The sequence below is a fragment of the Pygocentrus nattereri genome, chromosome 30 (assembly GCF_015220715.1).
Source record: "Pygocentrus nattereri isolate fPygNat1 chromosome 30, fPygNat1.pri, whole genome shotgun sequence".
NCBI classification, from domain to species: Eukaryota; Metazoa; Chordata; class Actinopteri; order Characiformes; family Serrasalmidae; genus Pygocentrus; species Pygocentrus nattereri.
In genome coordinates, this window is record NC_051240.1 from 20209046 (window position 1) to 20228481 (window position 19436).

The following is a 19436-nucleotide window of genomic DNA, read 5'->3' on the forward strand; positions in this document are numbered from 1 at the left end:
TGTTATCTATTATGTGAAGCTGTAATTGGAGGAACTTTTTTGCCATCAATTTCAACACATACACGTTCTCCTTTAGGTCCAGCAGGTCCTGGGATCCCTCGCTCTCCAGGCATTCCCTGTAGTCCAGGAGGGCCTGGCTCACCTACAGTCCCCGAGGGTCCTGGGCTACCCTGAATGACACAGATCGACACACAATTACAGGACAGGCCAAGCAATCTTTTACCATCGTTCTTGTTTGAGGTCTTCAAAAATTGTCTTATGCAGAATGCAGCACAGAAAAAAAACAAACAGTGGCTCTTATTCCTCAAAGTTATGTAAATCTGGCCATTAAATAAACATGAACATGAATTTCACTGACTGTTTTTCCTCTTCATCAGCTTTGTTGTTGGCATATCTATACAGTTAAGCTCTAAAATGTCTGGTGATCACCGGTGTGTGTAAATTTGTGTATAATATTTTAACAATTAAAAAAACTGCTTGTTCAAGCATCAAAATCATTATAATCACTTTTGTTAACTATAACAATACACACAGGAATCCTTTTCAATAAAGGTAATTCAGTTTGAATATTGTTAACATGAAATTAACTTTGAGCGTAAGCCCTATTCAAGCAGGATTAGTATTACCTTGGGACATGTTGTCAATTGAGTGATTTCTGATGAGGTCTGTAATTTTACACACTGCCTCATTAAACACACCTGATTCAGCTCATCAGCTAATTAACAAGGCCTTCATGAACCTTCAGTGTTAGATGAGGGTTAACACTGATTTCTCCAGCACTTTGGAACAAAACAAACAAATCTTTTCACAGCACAAATGATTTTTTGGTGTGATTTAGCTGCTGGTGGGGACCATCACTGAGTGACATCAGACGTCAAAACTTGTCGCTTAATAACTTGAGAATTAAAGTAGTACAAATGTTTATGTTAGAAGCGCAAACCAGCACAAATGCAGCACAAAGATAATTTTGGAGAAATGCTGACAGAACTATAGATGATTCCAAAATGACTGAGAAAGATGTAAAACAGAGAATTGAGTTCTAATAAAATTAACACCCAGAATACCTTGTATTTGAAACACGATAATCAAATCTCAGGCAGTTAACTTATCAAGAAATTAATATAAATAAACAATAACAACTTTTTGGTTGATTTAGGCAAGAATTCTTGAAATAACTTCTAGCGTCAGTCTTATAGTATTCCAATCTACACTGTATACAGTATTAAATTAAATAACAGCATTATTATTATTATTACAAGTAATTCCAATCTTTTGAATGCTAGTGTATATGATAGTATTGGGCTGTGTCATTTGCAAATCATATGTAAATAAGTCACTAGGCCAAGAGCTTATTTCCATGCAGTCGAGGCTGATTCATCAACTGCACTCAAATCACATTTTTGTGAACCCGATATGGAGTTCTCTGTACGTCAGTGTTGTCGAGCCAGTCTGGAGTTGTTTCTGTACAGCTTTAAAAAATGCAATTAGCACTTAAAGTCCCTTATGCTGTGATGCCTATCAGAACAATACACACAGCACAGAACAGACTGAAGGCAGAGAGGCACAGATAATGTCAATTGTATACTTGACCACAAAGAGTGGACATCTGAGAGACTGACCTTAGGTCCATCAGAACCAGGTGTTCCTGGACTTCCCTTTGGCCCAAGTAACCCATTTGGCCCTGGGTCTCCTCTCTCTCCTGGGGTCCCCCGCTCTCCCTATGGGAGCAGTAATGAGTTATCAGTCATACGATACCACATGCAGTGGACAACATTCTGTTTGTTGTATTGTTGTATATTTACTATAAACTTACTCTTGGACCTGTCTGACCAGCAGAACCTGCTTCACCGTTGACTCCCTGAAAGGAGAACAAAGCCATGGTAACTCACTTAACATACAAAATAACCAGCAAAACCATACCATATACCAAAAACAGTACTCACCTCATCACCTGGTTTTCCTGGCTCTCCAGGTGGGCCAGCGGGTCCTGGTAAACCCTGAAAAGCAGTTTAGTTTTAAAATTCACTGAACTGCAATAATTGCTTGAACCTTACAAGGCAACACAAATATTGCAGTACAAAGCGCTACAGTAGTATGATTACCTTTTCCCTAAAACACATGAACTCATTATGGTTTTAATTCTTGTAACCACAGCACAGTTGCATATGTCACTGAGAGGACCATAAAAATACACCTGATGCATTTACAACAAAAAAAACACTAATAATAATGTGAATTAATAATAATATGAAACTGATGGACAAAGATCCTCATGCTAAAGAAGAGGGAGTCCTAACCAACAAACAGAGCAGAATTCATTTTCATTCAGAAGCAGCTCTGAAAGTTTACATTTTATTCTTAAAGATTTCATTTCAACGATTTGATTTCGATCAATTCTAATGGCTAGATTTTCGTCTTTCAAACAGCATCAGTCGTTCATTTTTATCAGATTAACTGGCTGCGTCTTTTTCAAAGGTAGAGATTGTGCCAAGCCTTTTAAAAGATGTTAACTGTGATTGGCAGTTTCTTTCTAAACACATCAGTGAAAATGGCCACAGGATTTTCCCATGGACTTTTCAGGGGTGTTTGGGTTTTAGAGTAATGTAAGGTGGTGAGTACTGAGATTACTTTTCTCAGGAAGGACTAAACTAATCCTGTTCGAAGTCTTTTGTAAGGGATTATTTTATTTAAGTAAATACCCCAACACTGTTGAGTAAACGTCATTGTTTTATGCATCGTTTTGTTTGTCAGAAAGAAAACTGTCCTAATCACTTTTTCTATTATAATTTGTGTCAATCTAAGAATAATTACTGAAAATGTCATTTATCACTTAAATGTCACTAATTATATATTTTTATAATTACATTTAAATTGAATAGCAAAATGACTGTAAGAACTAATTGCTTTCTAAAGCACCGGGTACATAAGACCCAGCTCTTTGTCAGATTGTGAAAAACTGTACAAGTATGTGTACGTAATTACAAAACATGCACTCACCAGGAGCACTTACACTAACACTCAAACAAAGTTTAGCTTGGATTATCACATTAACATTACACCACAGAAGCATGTAGTGTGTGTCACCTTTTCTCACACAAGTTTTATTTGAAGGCATTTTGTCTTTAATTTATTTTACAAACCTGAAAGCCTGTCAGACCAGGAGGACCTTGCTCTCCTCTCTTCCCTGGTGTACCCTGGAAATAAACAAATGACAGTTACCAAGGTAGATCTGCTGGCTTATAGCACAAATCCAAAGTCCACTGGAAAATCAAGCATTTCATGACACATGGCACTCACAGGTGGTCCAGCAGCTCCTGCAGGCCCTTCCTCTCCATCTTTCCCATTGGCTCCCTGGTGGGGGGGGGGGGGGGGGGGGGGGGGTTATTAAAATAAGAGTTTCCATTCACTTCTTGAAGATAAAGTCACTAATGCTGTGATTAATGACAACACATAATACTCACTCTCTGTCCTGGAACTCCAGAGGATCCAACCTCTCCTGCTTTTCCTGGATCACCCTGCATATCAAAAACAAACAATACATCTCAATTAACTAACACTCAGATGTGAAATACAGATAATATAACTATAGACAGATGAGTCAAAACTTGCGCTCTCATACCCAAGCTGTATATATCGCAATCATATTATTATATAACTTATAATTACAAGTTTCTTTGGTTGAATGCAATAAACCAGTCTATAGTATCAAACATGTTTTGTAAAGGTGATGGTGGATTACACTGAAGCCTTTTGGACCAGGCAGACCCATGGAACCTGCTAGCCCTCTGACACCAGTGGACCCAGCAGAACCAGGATGACCATCATCTCCAGGAGCTCCCTGCACAGAACAGTTCATAACGCACACAGTGAAATCTTCAGTATCACTTATTACAGCCCTATCAAAATCTAAACTAGACTATAAGAGTCTTGCTGGAATCATTTAATGCTTAAAAACTTTATTCAAAGGGTAGATTGGTTTGCGAGATCCCCTGACATCATCATCTAACAGTCATTCAGGTTACAATGCATTCATTTCTTAATACTCCTTAGTCCTATTCATTACATTAGCATGTCATATGTTCTATTTTATCTTTAAAACATTTTCTTTTTTCAATTTCCATTTATAACTGGGCTATTGAACTAATTCATTATGAGTTTATTCAACTTGACATGACTTACCTGAGGTCCAATTTTTCCTTCCGGTCCTAGGAGTCCAGGAACACCAGTCAGACCCTTAAGAAGCAGAATAATGATTTTAAACATGATGTTTAAAGTCACACTTTAACATTTTTCAAGCACATCTCTATCTGCCACTTCTGTAACATATAGTTGATTAAAACAGACAATAATTTTGCTGCATTTCCCTGAATAGAAAAGTCACCTCCCTAAAACAACTGTGCATAAAACTGTCATTTGGCTTCTATTATAAGTGTTTTTCAAGTCAATCAGGTTTCAGCTTTAGTACAGGGACTGGAAATCACTGTCCATGGTAATCAACCATTTTCTAGATTTAAAAATGTTGGAATATTCATTTAAAGGAGCTGGCAACTTGATTACAAATGATCCTAAAGATATGATCATTAACCAAACTCACATATACAAAGGAAAATTATGTTAACCAGGAGTGACTACAATACCTGCAGTGATGAGTGTTAGTGACTAACACAAGTAGGAATTTGGTCAGTTGTTTAAATTATTCAGGCAAAATGAGAATTTCATCAGCTAAGTTAGACAGGCCAACAAATTACGCAGAAAGAATTATTTTTCATTTCCACGCTCTGCTAAGCAGCACAGACATCCCATTATAGCAGAGAGAGAGAAAGAGCAGTCTTATGAAAAAGCTGCTTTCCAAAGCTTTAGTTTCACCTGTGTGAAACTGTTAAACTGTATATATAGAATATTTTATAAAGCAGGTACTACAAAAACATTAAATATTAAAGTTGTGATATTTGATATTTTAATATAATGATAATGATATTTTTACCACTGTTAAGGGGTGTTTTTAAAATGCTAGCTAGCTAATTTGCCCACTACTGGCAGCCAAACACAACTAAAGAGGGTTTAGTTTATGTGTTTGGGGTTGTAATAAGGAGCTGCTGATGACAAATCAGCCCCAGTTATGACTGATTTGAGGTATCACTTGGCGTCAGCCTACTCCAATATTGTCTTGGCCAATGGCACACTTCAGAAGAAAAAGCATCATAGGTATTTTCATACCCTTGCACCTGGAATGCCTGCTTCCCCAGGGCGACCTGGATCCCCATCAGCACCTTTAGGCCCTGAAGAGCCTAGAAGGCCACGTTCACCTTGTGCACCCTGGTGATAATACAGTAACAGACCATTAAGGAGCAACCCAGAACCTTCGTGTTGTTATGCAAAATCAACCATAATGGTGTGAAGATGAAGGTGGCAACATGTTGGAATTGGAACTTTGCCTACCTTAGGTCCAGGTAGCCCATCAGCACCTGGGAAGCCGCGATTACCTGGAGCACCCTGAATAGATGAGCCAAAATATGTATATTTAACACGATGAACTATTTACATTGATTCCAAGTATTCCAAGAAACAACTAACATTTGCAGTCCAACATACTACAAATGTAATGAACTATAATTTACAATGCACCACAATAATAATATGATCTTAAAATTACTTTGTTTTAGATGTTAGCATGTCATCCTTTCTATCGTACCATTAAAGATATTTTATCTTTTACATTACCACTTTACTCATTACTTTGAGTTTTTCACAATTTAACTGATTCATGTAAATTGAACACAGTTAGCTGTTTACATTGAACCATATTCTAAATAGCAAGTTACAACTACAACATACAACAGGATGCAATCATTTGTAATTTGTAACGATTCACAGAGAACTTTGGAAACAATACTATAGTTGTTCATGTTAAATCAGCTGATTATTGCCCTCACTCTCTCTCCAGCAGGTCCAGGTGGCCCCAAAGCTCCTGGATCTCCTCTCGGACCCCGTTTCCCTTCCTCTCCCATAGGACCCATCTCTCCTTGAGCCCCAGGTGACCCCTGTTATACAGACAAGCTTAATCAAACCCTCAAACTAATTAAGCAAGTACCAACTGAATCAGTTACTGCAGTTGATTCGCCATTTACATTCGCTCTTACTAGCATCTTGCACATCGGGGTGAATAACTGGCTTTAACAAATGCCCTAGACTATTCAGAAATGAATACTTTAAAAAAATTAACAAAAGCTCAGAAAGGAAAAATTAACAAAACTCACAGCTTCTCCTTTTAGTCCAGACTCTCCTTTGAACCCAGGGGAGCCCACGTCACCCTAAGAACACACAAATACAGATATCTGTATTGTCTTATGTGATATATTATAGAAGTGTTGCTTGCAATTAATTTAGATTAGTAAGTCTTCAGAAAAACAAAGCCAGCAATCATAAACATATGCAAAAAACAAAAGGTGTGACTTCAAATGTGTGTTTATTGAACAATTTTGGTTGTGATGAACTTAAAATGGGCTGTTTGAAGCTCAGTTTCCGTATATTAAACAGAATCTTTCAAACATCGAAACTTTCACACAGAACACTGAATTCTTATTTCAATATTTATTTCAAAAAAGTAAGGAAAATGTCATTACCAATTGACCTTTGATCCCAGCAGGTCCAGTAGTTCCCTGTGGTCCAGGTGGGCCAGGCTGACCGATAAGTCCAACTGGACCCTGCACGCCGGGTATCCCCTACAGGAGATATCACAGAAATCAGTCACATATGGAACATTCAAAAATGCCAATAATCAAAACATGACTATGAACTTTAAGAACATAACTTTACAGTTTCATTAATGAAAAGGGCAGCTTTGCTGGATGAGAGGTGAGAACTTACTGATGGCCCTCTGGGTCCAGGAGCACCATCTGTACCTGCTGGTCCCTGGAAATGACAACATGTCATAGTCATCAATATGTCAGAACACACTTATGAACAAGTTTATAAGAACAGCAGAAACAAGGCAAACCTGGATGCCTCGAGCTCCAGGCAAGCCTAAACGTCCTGCTTCTCCTCTGGGGCCCTGTGGTCCACTGGTGCCTCGGGGGCCTGTGGCTCCTGCCTGACCCTGCATTATTATAGTAAACAAAATCGCACCTGAACATTCACATTTGTTTGATTCTAATATGTCAATATTTTAGAGGTTTAACATAATTTATAAAAACTGTTGTGAAAGGAATACCCAGAATGCTCACGTCTGAGAAACAGTAACTAAATCAAAGCAAATCCTGCTGATCAAGATCACAGTTATAGTAATGTTTCCAAAAACCTGCTACAGAGTTACACTTCATTATTACTAACATTTTAACCATGCTACCATTTTCTATTGTTCCCAAAACATAAACCACCGATTTACACTTTTTATGTCTAGTTTCTAACATTTCAATCTAGACTGTATAAATTATTACTGAACTACAATTATTAATATGATGTGATTCTGCACTTTCAAATGCTCATTAAACTTTCAGTGCAACTCACCAGTCTTGACTGGGTGAGTTGAATAAAATTACCAATATTAGAATTTTCAGAAAGGAATGTCAGCGTGCTAACCTTCGCTCCTGGGCTACCTGGAAAACCTGGAGCTCCTGTGATTCCGATGGGGCCCTGTAAGTAGTAAAAACAACCAACTGTGGACAAATCATAACTGTTGCATTGTCTTTAACATCTGACTTTTATCTAAGAGGTAGAACTGAAGAAGCAATTTACGTACCAATGGGCCTGGTTTCCCAACATTTCCTGCAATACCACGTCTTCCCTACAATGAAAACATACAGAATCTCTTTCAAACAAAGAGCATTAATAAATAATATACTATACATTAAAGACTATGTTATCTTACCACAGGTCCGGTAGGGCCAATCCGACCCCTTTCTCCAGGCATCCCAGGTGGACCCTGTAAAAGTGTATAATTACTGAACATGAGAAAAGTTAAAAAAAAAAATTAAAGGATAATAGTACTTCGATTATACTGCACAATAACGATATCATTTTGTGAACAAATTTCCATTTACAATAAATTTATACCAATCAAAACCATATTATAAGTTATTATGGTATTTACCCGTTCACCAACAGGCCCCATTGACCCAGGCACACCTGATCCACCCTGAAATGACACAGGCACACTTCAGCAGAAAATACACTTCTTACAAAAGAGAGTTCATAAGGATACAGCATCCTGTGCATTAAACTAGGTATTAAGAATAAGTAGTATGTATCTGACCTTTGATCCAACAGCACCTAGCTCTCCTTTTGGGCCCTGTGAGCCAGGGTGTCCCTGAAACAATGAAAAGATCCAACAATTTTCAAAACTTCTGCACCAGCATTATTTATTCAGTCAAGGGAGTCTGTCAAACAAGCATTTAGTTCAATATGTGGTTTACAGTAATTAACCATTCACCCTGAAAAGCAGCACAGCTTTAAAAGGTTTAAAATTCTCTGAACTACAACAATTACAGTTAGAAGTCCCAGTTATTGCCAGCAATAAAAAGAACATGCAGTTTTATACTAATTCATTCTCAATCATAGCTCAATGAAACAAGCAGAGACAGTAGGTTGGCCTGTTTGTGTTCAGAGAAATATAAGAGGGCATATTTTATGTGGATTTCAATTTGCTGCAAATGTATTGTTGTGTGAACAGATCTGTTTTGTAGAAAGAAAAAACATCTTTTACATGTTTTTTTAATTTCTTGACATTGAAACAAAAGGAAAAAGCCAGAAGACTTGAACCTGTTGATACCAAATGTAAATCAAATGTAAACACAAATTATTGTGTAGCATTAAATGTTATTAAATAATAACACCTGAATACCATAACAAACCAAAAGTAATGTCTTTTTAAGCAAAACTGTGACCAGTTCAAAAGCTATGGGTTATTAGAAGTCAAGAATGCCTATAGCTCACCCTGATGCCTTTCATTCCTGGTTGACCTGGTAATCCTGGAAACCCTCTGGAACCCTGAAAACAAAAAATCATACTGTTAGGAATAGTTCTGAGCTTTCATGCACAAATGCACTAAGCTCTGCCTTGTGATGTAATGGGATAAACTTACTGGAGAGCCTGGAAATCCAACTTCTCCAGCTTTTCCTGGAGGTCCAGGTTCACCCTGACACAAAAGGAAGAGTCTCATGTCAGTGTTATGGAGAGGTATGGATGTGTATGGACCTGTGGACCATTTTGAATTTTACGCCAGCAGCACGTTCCGGACTTTTTTCTCCGGTTTGGCATTGTCTTGCTAAAATAAGGCTAGGGCTGGGTAATTAATCGAAAATTAATCAAAACCAACATTCAGGACCTCTAACTGACGCCCATGTCATTATTTCTTGTTTTTCACTTTTTTAAATTCTGTTAATCCTTTTCCTGCTATGTGTGTTCACGTACTGTCCTCTAAAAAACATACTATACAGTGTGTGTTGTCACATGACTCCCACCCATTCATTCTTTTCACATTGCTCTACTTAAAATAATATTTATTTACAAGAGATACAAGTTATTTTCTTTTTTCTACATGCTAATGTTTCAAATAATTTATTTTGTTTGCAAAAAATGCAATTTATTTATCTTTTACTTTTTTAGGGAACTTAAATGTAACGTGCCTTTTTTCATAAGAAGTTTTCATTTTAAGTATGCTTTAATTTTAATTGTTAAAAATATTTAATACATAACTGTAAATACTATATCTATTAATTATAATCAAGGTAAAATGTTCAATTAATCATTATATTGATTTGAGGTTATATCGCCCAGCACTAAGCAAGGCCTTCCCTGAAAAAGACATCTGTATGGGTTTTATCTTGCATCTGTGGATGCAGCAACACACTGTGTTCACTGACAGTGGTTTTCAGAAGTGTTCCTGAGCCCATGCAACGATACACACTAGAGAATCATGTCTTTTTCTAGCGATGCCTGATGGCCTGAAGATCACGACCAGCCAGTACTGGTTTTCAACCTTGTCCTTAAAATACAGAGAATTCTCTGGATGCTCTGAATCTTTTAATGATGATGAAATCCCAGAGTTCTTTGTTTTTTTTTTACATTGAGAATCAGTATTCTTATATTGTTGCACTATTTGCCCACACAGTCACAGAGTGGTGAACCCCTCCCCAACTTTACGTCTGACAGACTCAGCCTCTCTGAGATGCTCTTTTAATACCCAAACATGTTACTGACCTGTTGACAATTAACCTAATTAGCAGTGAGATGTTCCATCAGGTGTTTTTTACAGGTGCTGCTTTGTTGTAACTCAAACCTGCAGCTACACCAGCACTTTGGGGATAAGACTGGACACCCCCGATCTAGGAATGCTAAATTATTGAGTACTGGGTAAAATAAGTCCAATGCACATCCAATCCTTTGTTTCCTGTTTGCACTGTATTACCAAGTATTATCCACAACCTGTTTTGAGATGTTCACAAAATTATGCAAATATCTGTAAGAGGGAAAGTTGACTATTATTGGAAAAAACAAAACATAAAATTTGCAATTCCAGTGTTCTAAATGTGCATAAGGTAGCTGCTAAAATAAAACTGGATCGTAAGTCAATATTAAACACCCCACAAAGTTGTAATTTCAGTAAAAGAATTCCAAATTGTCTTCAATTAAAAGTGTCACATTATGCAGACAAAAAAATGAAGTAATTTTACAGCATTCACTGTGTCACGATTGGCCACTCCCAGTCCATGTGTATTTGTTTTGGTTTTCTAGTCCTGCCCCCTCGTTTCATGACTCCACCCCTGATTGTCTCCACCTGTGTGTGCACCTGTCCCTCGTTACCCTTATGTATTTAAGCCCTGTGTATTTAAGTTAAGTCTGGTTACTGGTCTTTGTTTGATCGTGCTGTTTGTTTGATGTATGTTGGCAGAAGTGTTTGAATAGTTGTTTGGTGAATAGGATTTGTTCGTGTTTCTCGTCATGTCTAACTCTCGTGCAATCCGTGTTGGCTCTATGACCCTGGACCATCTCGACCCTGATTTTGGATTTGCCCTTAATGAATCTCGCTTATCTCAGCACGTGCGTCCGCCTCCTCGTTCCACGTTACACAATGCTACACTATTATATTTGATCTAAATTCAATGGCTGTATTATCTATGAAAATACAAATATTGGCTAGGCATTGGCTTATCCTGAATATTAAAGTACTCAGATCAGATTGGGAAAAACATCCCTTTTAAACACTCACACTCTTCATTTACAAACACAGCCCTTTAAAGAAACTTCCACTGAATGCTTCTTGTGTTGCTCCAGATAGCTCTTTTTAGCTACGTTCACATTACAAGCCTCATTTCTTAAATACAATTTTTTGCTCAAATCCTGTCTCTCTGACATCATTCACACTCGTTTAGATATGTGATTCAAACCTGTCATTAATGTGAACAAACCGGCCTCCTGAAATGACCCATATGGTAATGTCATGTGAATGAATCATGTGCGTCACATGCATCATCAGCAAACAGACTACTGGTCAGAACGAGCCTTCCCTGTGGAGATGATTTACTCTGATCAGCTCTCGGCTGTTCATTATTAGAACGAGTCAAAGGTGGAAAAGGTGAGATGTGTTGCTTTTCCACCGTTTATAGCTACTGTTCAGCGCTGCAGCCATGGTGACACTGAATGATGGCGCACGCTCAGTGGAAAAAAATCACATGAATTCTGATCTGAGCATCACATTAAGGCTCCATGGCCACAAATCGAAGTCTAGGACAACATATGAAAGTGGCTCAGGTCAGATTTAAAAAGATCAGATTTGCGTGTCCACACAGAAACATCAGATCTGAGTCACATTAGGGCAAAAAATTGGATTTGTGCCACTTCAACCTGCTAATGTGAATGTAACCTTTGGCATCTTTATTTTTCAAAGAATAAAATAAACATTATTTCTCTGTTGAAAACCTCCCAATAATGAGAGATTAGATTTGGTGGTGATGTGGGTACGAAAGCTGTTTGTTCTACTTACATCCAGACCAGGTTTTCCAGAAGGACCATCTGGGCCTCTTGGACCATGAGAACCCTGTTAAGAAAAATAAGTTTGTTAATATATTCATAACTTTCTTTAACCGCAACACTTTTCAACCTCTACTTTTTAAGGTATGTTTTTCGTTGATTTACTCATTCAACTGAAATACCAAGTACCAATATTCAAACTGGTCAGCAGGTGTGCTAGATATCAGCTATCTTAATCTCTTACCATAGGTCCAGGATCACCCGCATCTCCTGGGACTCCCTGTGCTCCAGTAGGGCCCTGCGAGACACACAGGGAACAGAAAACTTTGGTGCACTGCCAACGGTCTAGATATAATATAAACTCCCAAAAAGGTCTGGAGATCTAAGTTACTGATAGATCTTGGACTTACTGGTGGACCTGCTGGTCCTGGATGTCCTCTTGGTCCTGCTTCACCCTAATAATTAACAGATAAATAATCCTTGAATAGCTTTTCAGGCCTGAGTGACAATTAATCATGCTAAATCAAGCTGAATTTGATATGCCAAAACAATATAATGTCTGACCTCAATCATCTAATTACAATCCTTATGCAATGCAAAATTATAATCATCTTCACTGATTATAGCAACACTGGTCTTACCGGAGATCCTGAGACTAATCCTGCCATCCCCAACTTGCTATCATGGAATCCTGAGGCCATCTGAGAGGCAAACTGACTCTGCAAAACAATACACTGGATTTTCTACCATTCAGATGCAATACAGTCACTCTTAACTTGGCACGACTTGCTACATGATGACAAACTAGAGCCTTTAAATAAACTGCATATTGAAAACGATATATTCGGGACTCTGATATTCAAGTTGTGTGCTACTTTCTGTGGCAGTTCTGCTGCACTTTTCTAATTGTCCCTGCCAGATGGTAACTCCATGCTAGTGTTCCAAACCAAGACTATATAAAACAAACCAACACAAACTGCTGCCCGCAGTCATTTACCAAGTGATTTAGACACGTTTAATATGGTGTGAAAGGGAGGCTCTTGGCATATTTCAGAATAACACTGCAGGTTTCATAGCCTCATTTGTTTTTTTAGCTGAACAAAATATGAAGGGCCTTGTATTCAGAGTGTCTGTAGGCAATAAGACAATACCCTACACTATGGCTGCATTCATTCTATTTATAAAACCACTTCCTGCAATCATTTTGAATTGTTTGTAAATCCTCACAAATTCCATTTCAGCTTTTTGTTACAGTAGCATTTGAAATCAATTTTTTCAGTAAAACAAAACAGGAAAATATGCAGGACGATTCTAATATGCAAGACCTGTGTAATTTATAATTTACAGTTTCAAATAATTAGTAGGAAGCTATAAAGCAATCTTTCAGATGTAAACAGAATAATAAGTTGTGGTAATTAGTTGTATATGATGATATGAAAGGATCCAGAAAGCTGCACATCATCAAGAATAAAGTTAACATAAACTTAATAACCAGAATGTCTCATGTTTCAGAAGTGATGATTAAATCTTGAGTAAGAAAACCTGACAAAAATTATTGTAAATGGACAATTACATTACATTATTTAACATTTAATACAATTTTGATCTCTAAATACTTGAAACATTGAATACAATATCTAAAGATACCTTTTGGTCGCTAATTTATAATGTATATATATTAGTTTGTCTTTATGACATCTAAATGAACAAAACATTTAATATAAATATAAAAGTGATTCCAAACATTTAAATGGAAATGAAAATGAATTGGTTTAGGTTTTCTGTGTTCATGTTCTAAGTTTGTCATGATAGGAAAGGCACTATAAAAACAAAAATGATACTGATGATGAAAATTGAATTACCCATTACAAAGAGGTAAAACACTCACCCCTGGTAATGAAGGCTGTCCTGCGGGCCCAGCTTCACCTGGTTTTCCTGGTATACCTGGTTCCCCATCAAAACCAGGAGGACCTGCCACACCCTTAATAGGAGAGAAGAGCATCAGTGCAGCAGGGCAACTGTTTCCAGTTTCCAATTTTCATCACCAACATCCAGTGAGAGCAACAGTGCCTGCATGTTTCAAACAATTAGTGTATATATATGCACAAATACACAAACTGCCAACTGTTCCAGTTTAAAACTCTTTCACCTTAGCTGCTCACTGTCATTCACACAGCTTAGATTTCTGTTGCAGCAAAAGTTCGAGTGGAGAGTCTCCACTTTGCTAACATAGCAACAAACAGTGTGCAACCTGCACAATTACTTGATGATTTAAAGGGGCAAAATAGGAAAATGCTGTTAATAACTAATCATGTTAATGTATTATTAAAGCATTAACTTCAATATTCATGTAAGTGAATCAGTGATGTCAAAGCAGTGTGCAAAGGATAAAATGATGATCTCTACGTACTTTTCTTCCTTTACTGCCTGGATAGCCTGGACGTCCTTCTGGCCCTGGGGGGCCCTGTGAAAACATTAAAGAGAAACAGATTATTACAGAAAAATAGCAAATGTTAAATGAAACAAGTGGAGGGCCTGAAATGTTCTCACCATTGGTCCAGGTCGACCAGGTACTCCCACAATCTGAAAAATAACATAGACAGAGTTGAAATGTGCAGCACTTAGAGGGCTGCAGCCAATTTACCATGTATTCTTCTTAAAGAGCTTAACTGTTCTCCACATACTCACATAAGGAATATCACCTGGCTCTCCTTTTTGACCCTTAAAATGAATATCAGGAGAATAATTTTCAGCTAAAGGCAGCATGTAACATTAACAATAGCAGAATAAAAAACAAGATTTTGGCATTCACGTACCTGGAATGCTATTATCTCTGAAAAAATAAAGCAAATGGAAAGTTTAGAAAAATAAGACACATATATTCCATCAATGAGTGAAATAAAACAAGTCACTACAGTAGATGTTGCAAAAGGTGGCCTAACTACTGTGTCATTCCTCAGGAAATACTTAGTTAAAGTTGGGGATTGTGCAGAACAGACCATTCTTGGAGAGGTATAAATCTAGAGTCTTGATTTATCTTGAATCTAGAATCTAGACCATTCCTGAACATCATTAAACGTCTCAACCTGCAGCTTTCCTCAGACTTATTATTGACTAATTAATATGAATTGATTTTTAACTGGTACAGATGACACAATATCACTTGTTCTTTTCCAAGCAATTCACTTAAAGCAACAGTTCTTCGACAAATCTAATTTCCATAATTTTCCAATCACTCCAGATGTGATTAAGCATGATTGAAAGTTTTAAATTCAAGACAAGTAATTACTTGTAAACAGAACAACAGAATCACAAATGTAATTTAGTGCCCATATGCCGTGTGGTGTGTGTGCACACAAAGAGTTAAAATCCGGCATAACACCTGCTGTATAAAATGGCTTTACACTGAGTTCCACTACACAGTGAATTTCTGTTCATTTTAATAATTCACAGTACGTCATACAGTGTCCTAAACACATCAATAAGCCTGTGTGACCTAAACTGACTGGCTGCATTTACAGAATGGATTTGGGTGACTTCTAGTGTTTGCAAGTAACATTATCTTAGGTGGAAAATTACGTGCATTCATTATTTTTGTCAAACTGTTTCCTTAAGATGAGCATCTGAAAATTTACCATGCTCAACTGAAACACTCTTCTATTGTTTACTTTAGCTTAGAGTTCATTGAATATGAAAATTCTTTGCCTGGTCCTTCATACAGCAACACGTAACATGTAAAATCCAAACACAAAAATATACTAAATATTTCCAAGGTAAAGCCATACTCCACCATATCATCACTTTCCAAAAACAAGAAGATTACCATGTTGAAGATAATAGAACAATATTAAAGAGATTATTTATATTGTAATACTGTACAGTGGGTAAAGAGTATCTAGACTGGATGGCAGAGGAAAAAAGCTCTTGCTAAACAAGTTCTTCTGTACCTTAAGGTTTATACCCACACAGTAAAAAATATTGTTTTAACCTAAAAATATTGGAGTTCTCAAAATTTCTAATTCTGAGCAGAGCAAAAATCTAAATTCAAAAAATCTTTTGTACCATGACAACTCCATTTTTTGTAGTGCAGAGGGAAGTAAAGTGAAGTGACAAAACAGACATTACAATTGTGTTACAATATGCTTTCTGGATCAAGGCAGATGATTCCTACCCCACTGGAAGAAATACAAAGCTATTTTAGGCTAGACTTACAGGAGTGGCTCACTTTCTTCTTTTTTTAAAAATATCCGATCCAGCATTTTATGTTGATGGGTGCGATCTCTAGTACATAGTATAGGACTAATATGTAAGTTATGAACTCATGAGAATGAGGAATTGACGTGCTGGAATATATATATGAATACCTTTGCAGATTAAGATGTTAACTGGATTCATTGTTTTAGGTAAGTGCTGAGACTGAACTCTCCACCAGGTCTGGCAGCCACGTCACATGGACAGGTTATTTGCAGGGTGTGATTGGTTAGGGTTATAACTAGGTGTGGGGTAAGGGTCTCCAACTGTGATCCTGGAGAGCTACTGTCCTGCTGAGTTTGGATCCAACCTCTCTTGAATAAGCTACCCCACCGCTTACTTAACTCTAATACATTTGACAATCAGGGACTTGAGACATTGATTAGGTGGAGCAGGTGTGGAATTTTGTGGTTGAAATCGGGCTCTGCAGAAAGGTAGCTCTCCAGGACCAGGTTTGGAGACTAATGACGTACAGTAAAGTTAGGGGCCGTGCTTTCTGGGAGGATTTAAAACGTAACTCAATGCTGCCCTCTAGAGGGCACCTTGAGTGTCACTCACCAATGCGTCCATGAGCACTGGCAAATTTCTCGCACACAGGGCAGCACTCTCCCTCTGGGATGGTGAGCTGCTCACAGCCCTTCAGTTCCTCACAGCGGATCTCCTCACAGATGACCCGGCCCGTATCACACACACACAGCCTGCATGGCTCCGGCTTCCAGATGTCGTTGTTCAAATACGTCACACCTTCCTCCGTACAGCTGTTTTTGTCCTCTGGGATGAGAAAGTAAGAGAGGAGTACAGTCAGATACAGGCCAGACATGTAGATAAAGTGCACTGAAAATGAAAACCTCTGCAGTATTTTATTAAGACTGTGTAGCCTATGAGCCCATGGAGCAATTCTCAAAATGCTGGCAGTGCTTAATTTATATGATATATGTTATTAAAGCAGAATTCAGCTTAATTGTCAAACATTCTGACATCATTAATGTAGACACAAAGTCAGTCAGAGTGGATTGACATGAAATGCTCCATTCTAGAGAAACTTGTCAGGTCAGAATTGTTCACAGTGGTGGTGATGGAAGCTACAAAGCCGAAGCATTTAATACTAAAACTACCCCACAGAAAGCTTTTACATAAAATATGTTGCCTATGTCCTCAAACACTGTTTTTCAATAGTTTTGAGATAAGCTTTTACATTGTTTTCCATCCTAAAACATAATATAAACCACTCTTGTTGGATGGCGTTCACTGTAAGGCAAAACAAACTAAAAACATGATTTTACTATCATTAATATTTTATGTAAAAAAGCCATGTGCAGGGGTAGCTACATCCGTGCTGTTTTTATCACCACTGCTGTAAAGTCGATAAAGTTCTCTACAAAGAAACCATGTCAAACCACACTGAATAACTTTGTTTAAATCTTAATCCGCTGACTTATGCAATCATTTTGAAACATTACAGGAATTCCCCTTTAGGTTTGGGTTGATTACTTTTAAAATGAAAGATTCAACTACAAATCACTATAACTACTTAATAATAAAAGGATTACACAAAAAGCATTTAGTCTATGAAAACATGTAGTGCTGCACTTATACTATGTCAAGCTTTCTAAGAAAGATGTAAGTCAGTTTCCAGTATTATCAGCTACAACAGACATGCTCTGTCTGAAACTGGGCGAGCCCTTACTGGGATCAACATTAAGTCCAACACCACTGAGTAACCACAAGAGGGCAGTCAGGAATCAAAGACAGTGACTCATCTAATGCCTCGTCTGCAGCTTTATCTGTACTTAGTGGTTACGGTAAGGATTAATGTACAAAAAGGTGGTCTATAATCAGGGCTTAGGTTAAATACCATCTTTCAGAGCAGCTGGTAAGCTTATTTCTTACACATGATCCTGTTCTGAGGGAAACTATTTTAGAATACTGAGATGAGGGCTGTCCTCCTATAGCTTCCGCACAGTGTACTCTGAAAGAATTGGCAGAAGAGTTGTTCACAGGACTGTTTAAATGCTCAATCACATAAACCACCCATCATCATTCAGTGTAAATACAGCTGATCAGCTAGCAACAGTGCTTGCTGGCAATTGGGTTGTATTAGTATCAGAAATCAGGACAAAGGCATGTTTAAAATGAGTAAATAGGGGGAAATCGCAAGTTTAAATATAAAGTCAAATAACAAATTTTACAAATGTACATTTAAAAACTGTGCAGCTCACCACTTAACATGGCATATTTTAATTCAGTTAACACTGTACATTCAGGCTTTTGCATATTTTGTAAAATGTCCTTGTTTGTGCCAACATTTCTTGCCCTCAATGACTGACATTCAGGGATGAATGAACATTTCCTCCTCTAGAATGCAAGATATTCCAGTTTTTATATTCTGAATATACTGAAAATGTTTAAAAACAGCACTAATACTCACAGAAATCATTTCACCAGACATATTACACACAGCTTTTTTCAATGAGTTTGTTATATTTCTATAGAAAAAATTACGTAGCATTACTGTTTAATGTTTGGACTATAAGTCTGAGCTTTATATTAATGAATATAATAGTGAACACAGTGAATACTGAATATATACTGATTTCAAACTTTTGAAAGGTATAACTGGGTTTTATTGGGTGGTTAAAGTTAAAAGGGGCAATGTTTTGGGTAACACACAAGCCCTGAATGATAAAGTCATTATTTCATTCTATTTAATTTTCTACATTTTCTTTTGCTCCTTTAAAGAGCATCACTGAAATAAACAGGAGCTTTTAAAGTGTCCCAAATAACCTCAATCTATCCTACTGCAGTATATCATTAGAACTGGTAGCTTGAGCCTGGTTATGACTACCTGACAGAGTGCTAGACTCATGAAAGTAATCCAAGGCTGTTTGCTCTTTCTGTCCCTCATCCTTCCATCTTTAAATCAGCACCCAAATCACCTGCCACACCCTGTAATTAACGTCTGCAGCTGGTGAGCCAGCCATACTGCCAATGTGAGCTTAGTAATTCAGGACAGTTTGCTCCCTATAGCGAACCACATCAAAGCTTCAGCCATTCAGAACAGCCTTTGCCTTTAAAAGGGGTTTGCCAAGAGGAGGGAGTCAAGAGCCCAAGTATATGACTGACCTGTGAGTGTTGTACCTCACCATCACTTTATTGAGTCACTTCTTAGAGGCTATTGGGATTAATGTATTATGTTCTCAAGCGGAAAAACCTAATTT

The 19436-nt window shown here is 37.5% G+C and overlaps 1 protein-coding gene across 1 annotated transcript in view; it reads right to left on the minus strand.

The window, feature by feature from the left end:
- Positions 1-19436, minus strand: part of col5a2b (collagen, type V, alpha 2b) — a 41955-nt gene that overhangs the window by 13486 nt on the left and 9033 nt on the right. The window contains exons 2-34 of the mRNA XM_017722244.2: positions 16777-16989; positions 14784-14800; positions 14656-14688; positions 14518-14550; positions 14378-14431; positions 13856-13948; positions 12609-12686; positions 12378-12422; positions 12212-12265; positions 11981-12034; positions 9080-9133; positions 8932-8985; positions 8252-8305; positions 8090-8134; positions 7868-7921; positions 7739-7783; positions 7579-7632; positions 6998-7096; positions 6868-6912; positions 6624-6722; positions 6258-6311; positions 5934-6041; positions 5440-5493; positions 5218-5316; positions 4180-4233; positions 3740-3838; positions 3462-3515; positions 3298-3351; positions 3141-3194; positions 1944-1997; positions 1814-1858; positions 1620-1718; positions 63-170 (exon numbers count right to left, since the gene is read on the minus strand). Of these exons, the coding sequence (XP_017577733.1) occupies positions 63-170; positions 1620-1718; positions 1814-1858; positions 1944-1997; positions 3141-3194; positions 3298-3351; positions 3462-3515; positions 3740-3838; positions 4180-4233; positions 5218-5316; positions 5440-5493; positions 5934-6041; positions 6258-6311; positions 6624-6722; positions 6868-6912; positions 6998-7096; positions 7579-7632; positions 7739-7783; positions 7868-7921; positions 8090-8134; positions 8252-8305; positions 8932-8985; positions 9080-9133; positions 11981-12034; positions 12212-12265; positions 12378-12422; positions 12609-12686; positions 13856-13948; positions 14378-14431; positions 14518-14550; positions 14656-14688; positions 14784-14800; positions 16777-16989 (2213 nt within the window). The remainder of the gene's footprint in view (positions 1-62; positions 171-1619; positions 1719-1813; positions 1859-1943; positions 1998-3140; positions 3195-3297; positions 3352-3461; positions 3516-3739; positions 3839-4179; positions 4234-5217; positions 5317-5439; positions 5494-5933; positions 6042-6257; positions 6312-6623; positions 6723-6867; positions 6913-6997; positions 7097-7578; positions 7633-7738; positions 7784-7867; positions 7922-8089; positions 8135-8251; positions 8306-8931; positions 8986-9079; positions 9134-11980; positions 12035-12211; positions 12266-12377; positions 12423-12608; positions 12687-13855; positions 13949-14377; positions 14432-14517; positions 14551-14655; positions 14689-14783; positions 14801-16776; positions 16990-19436) is intronic.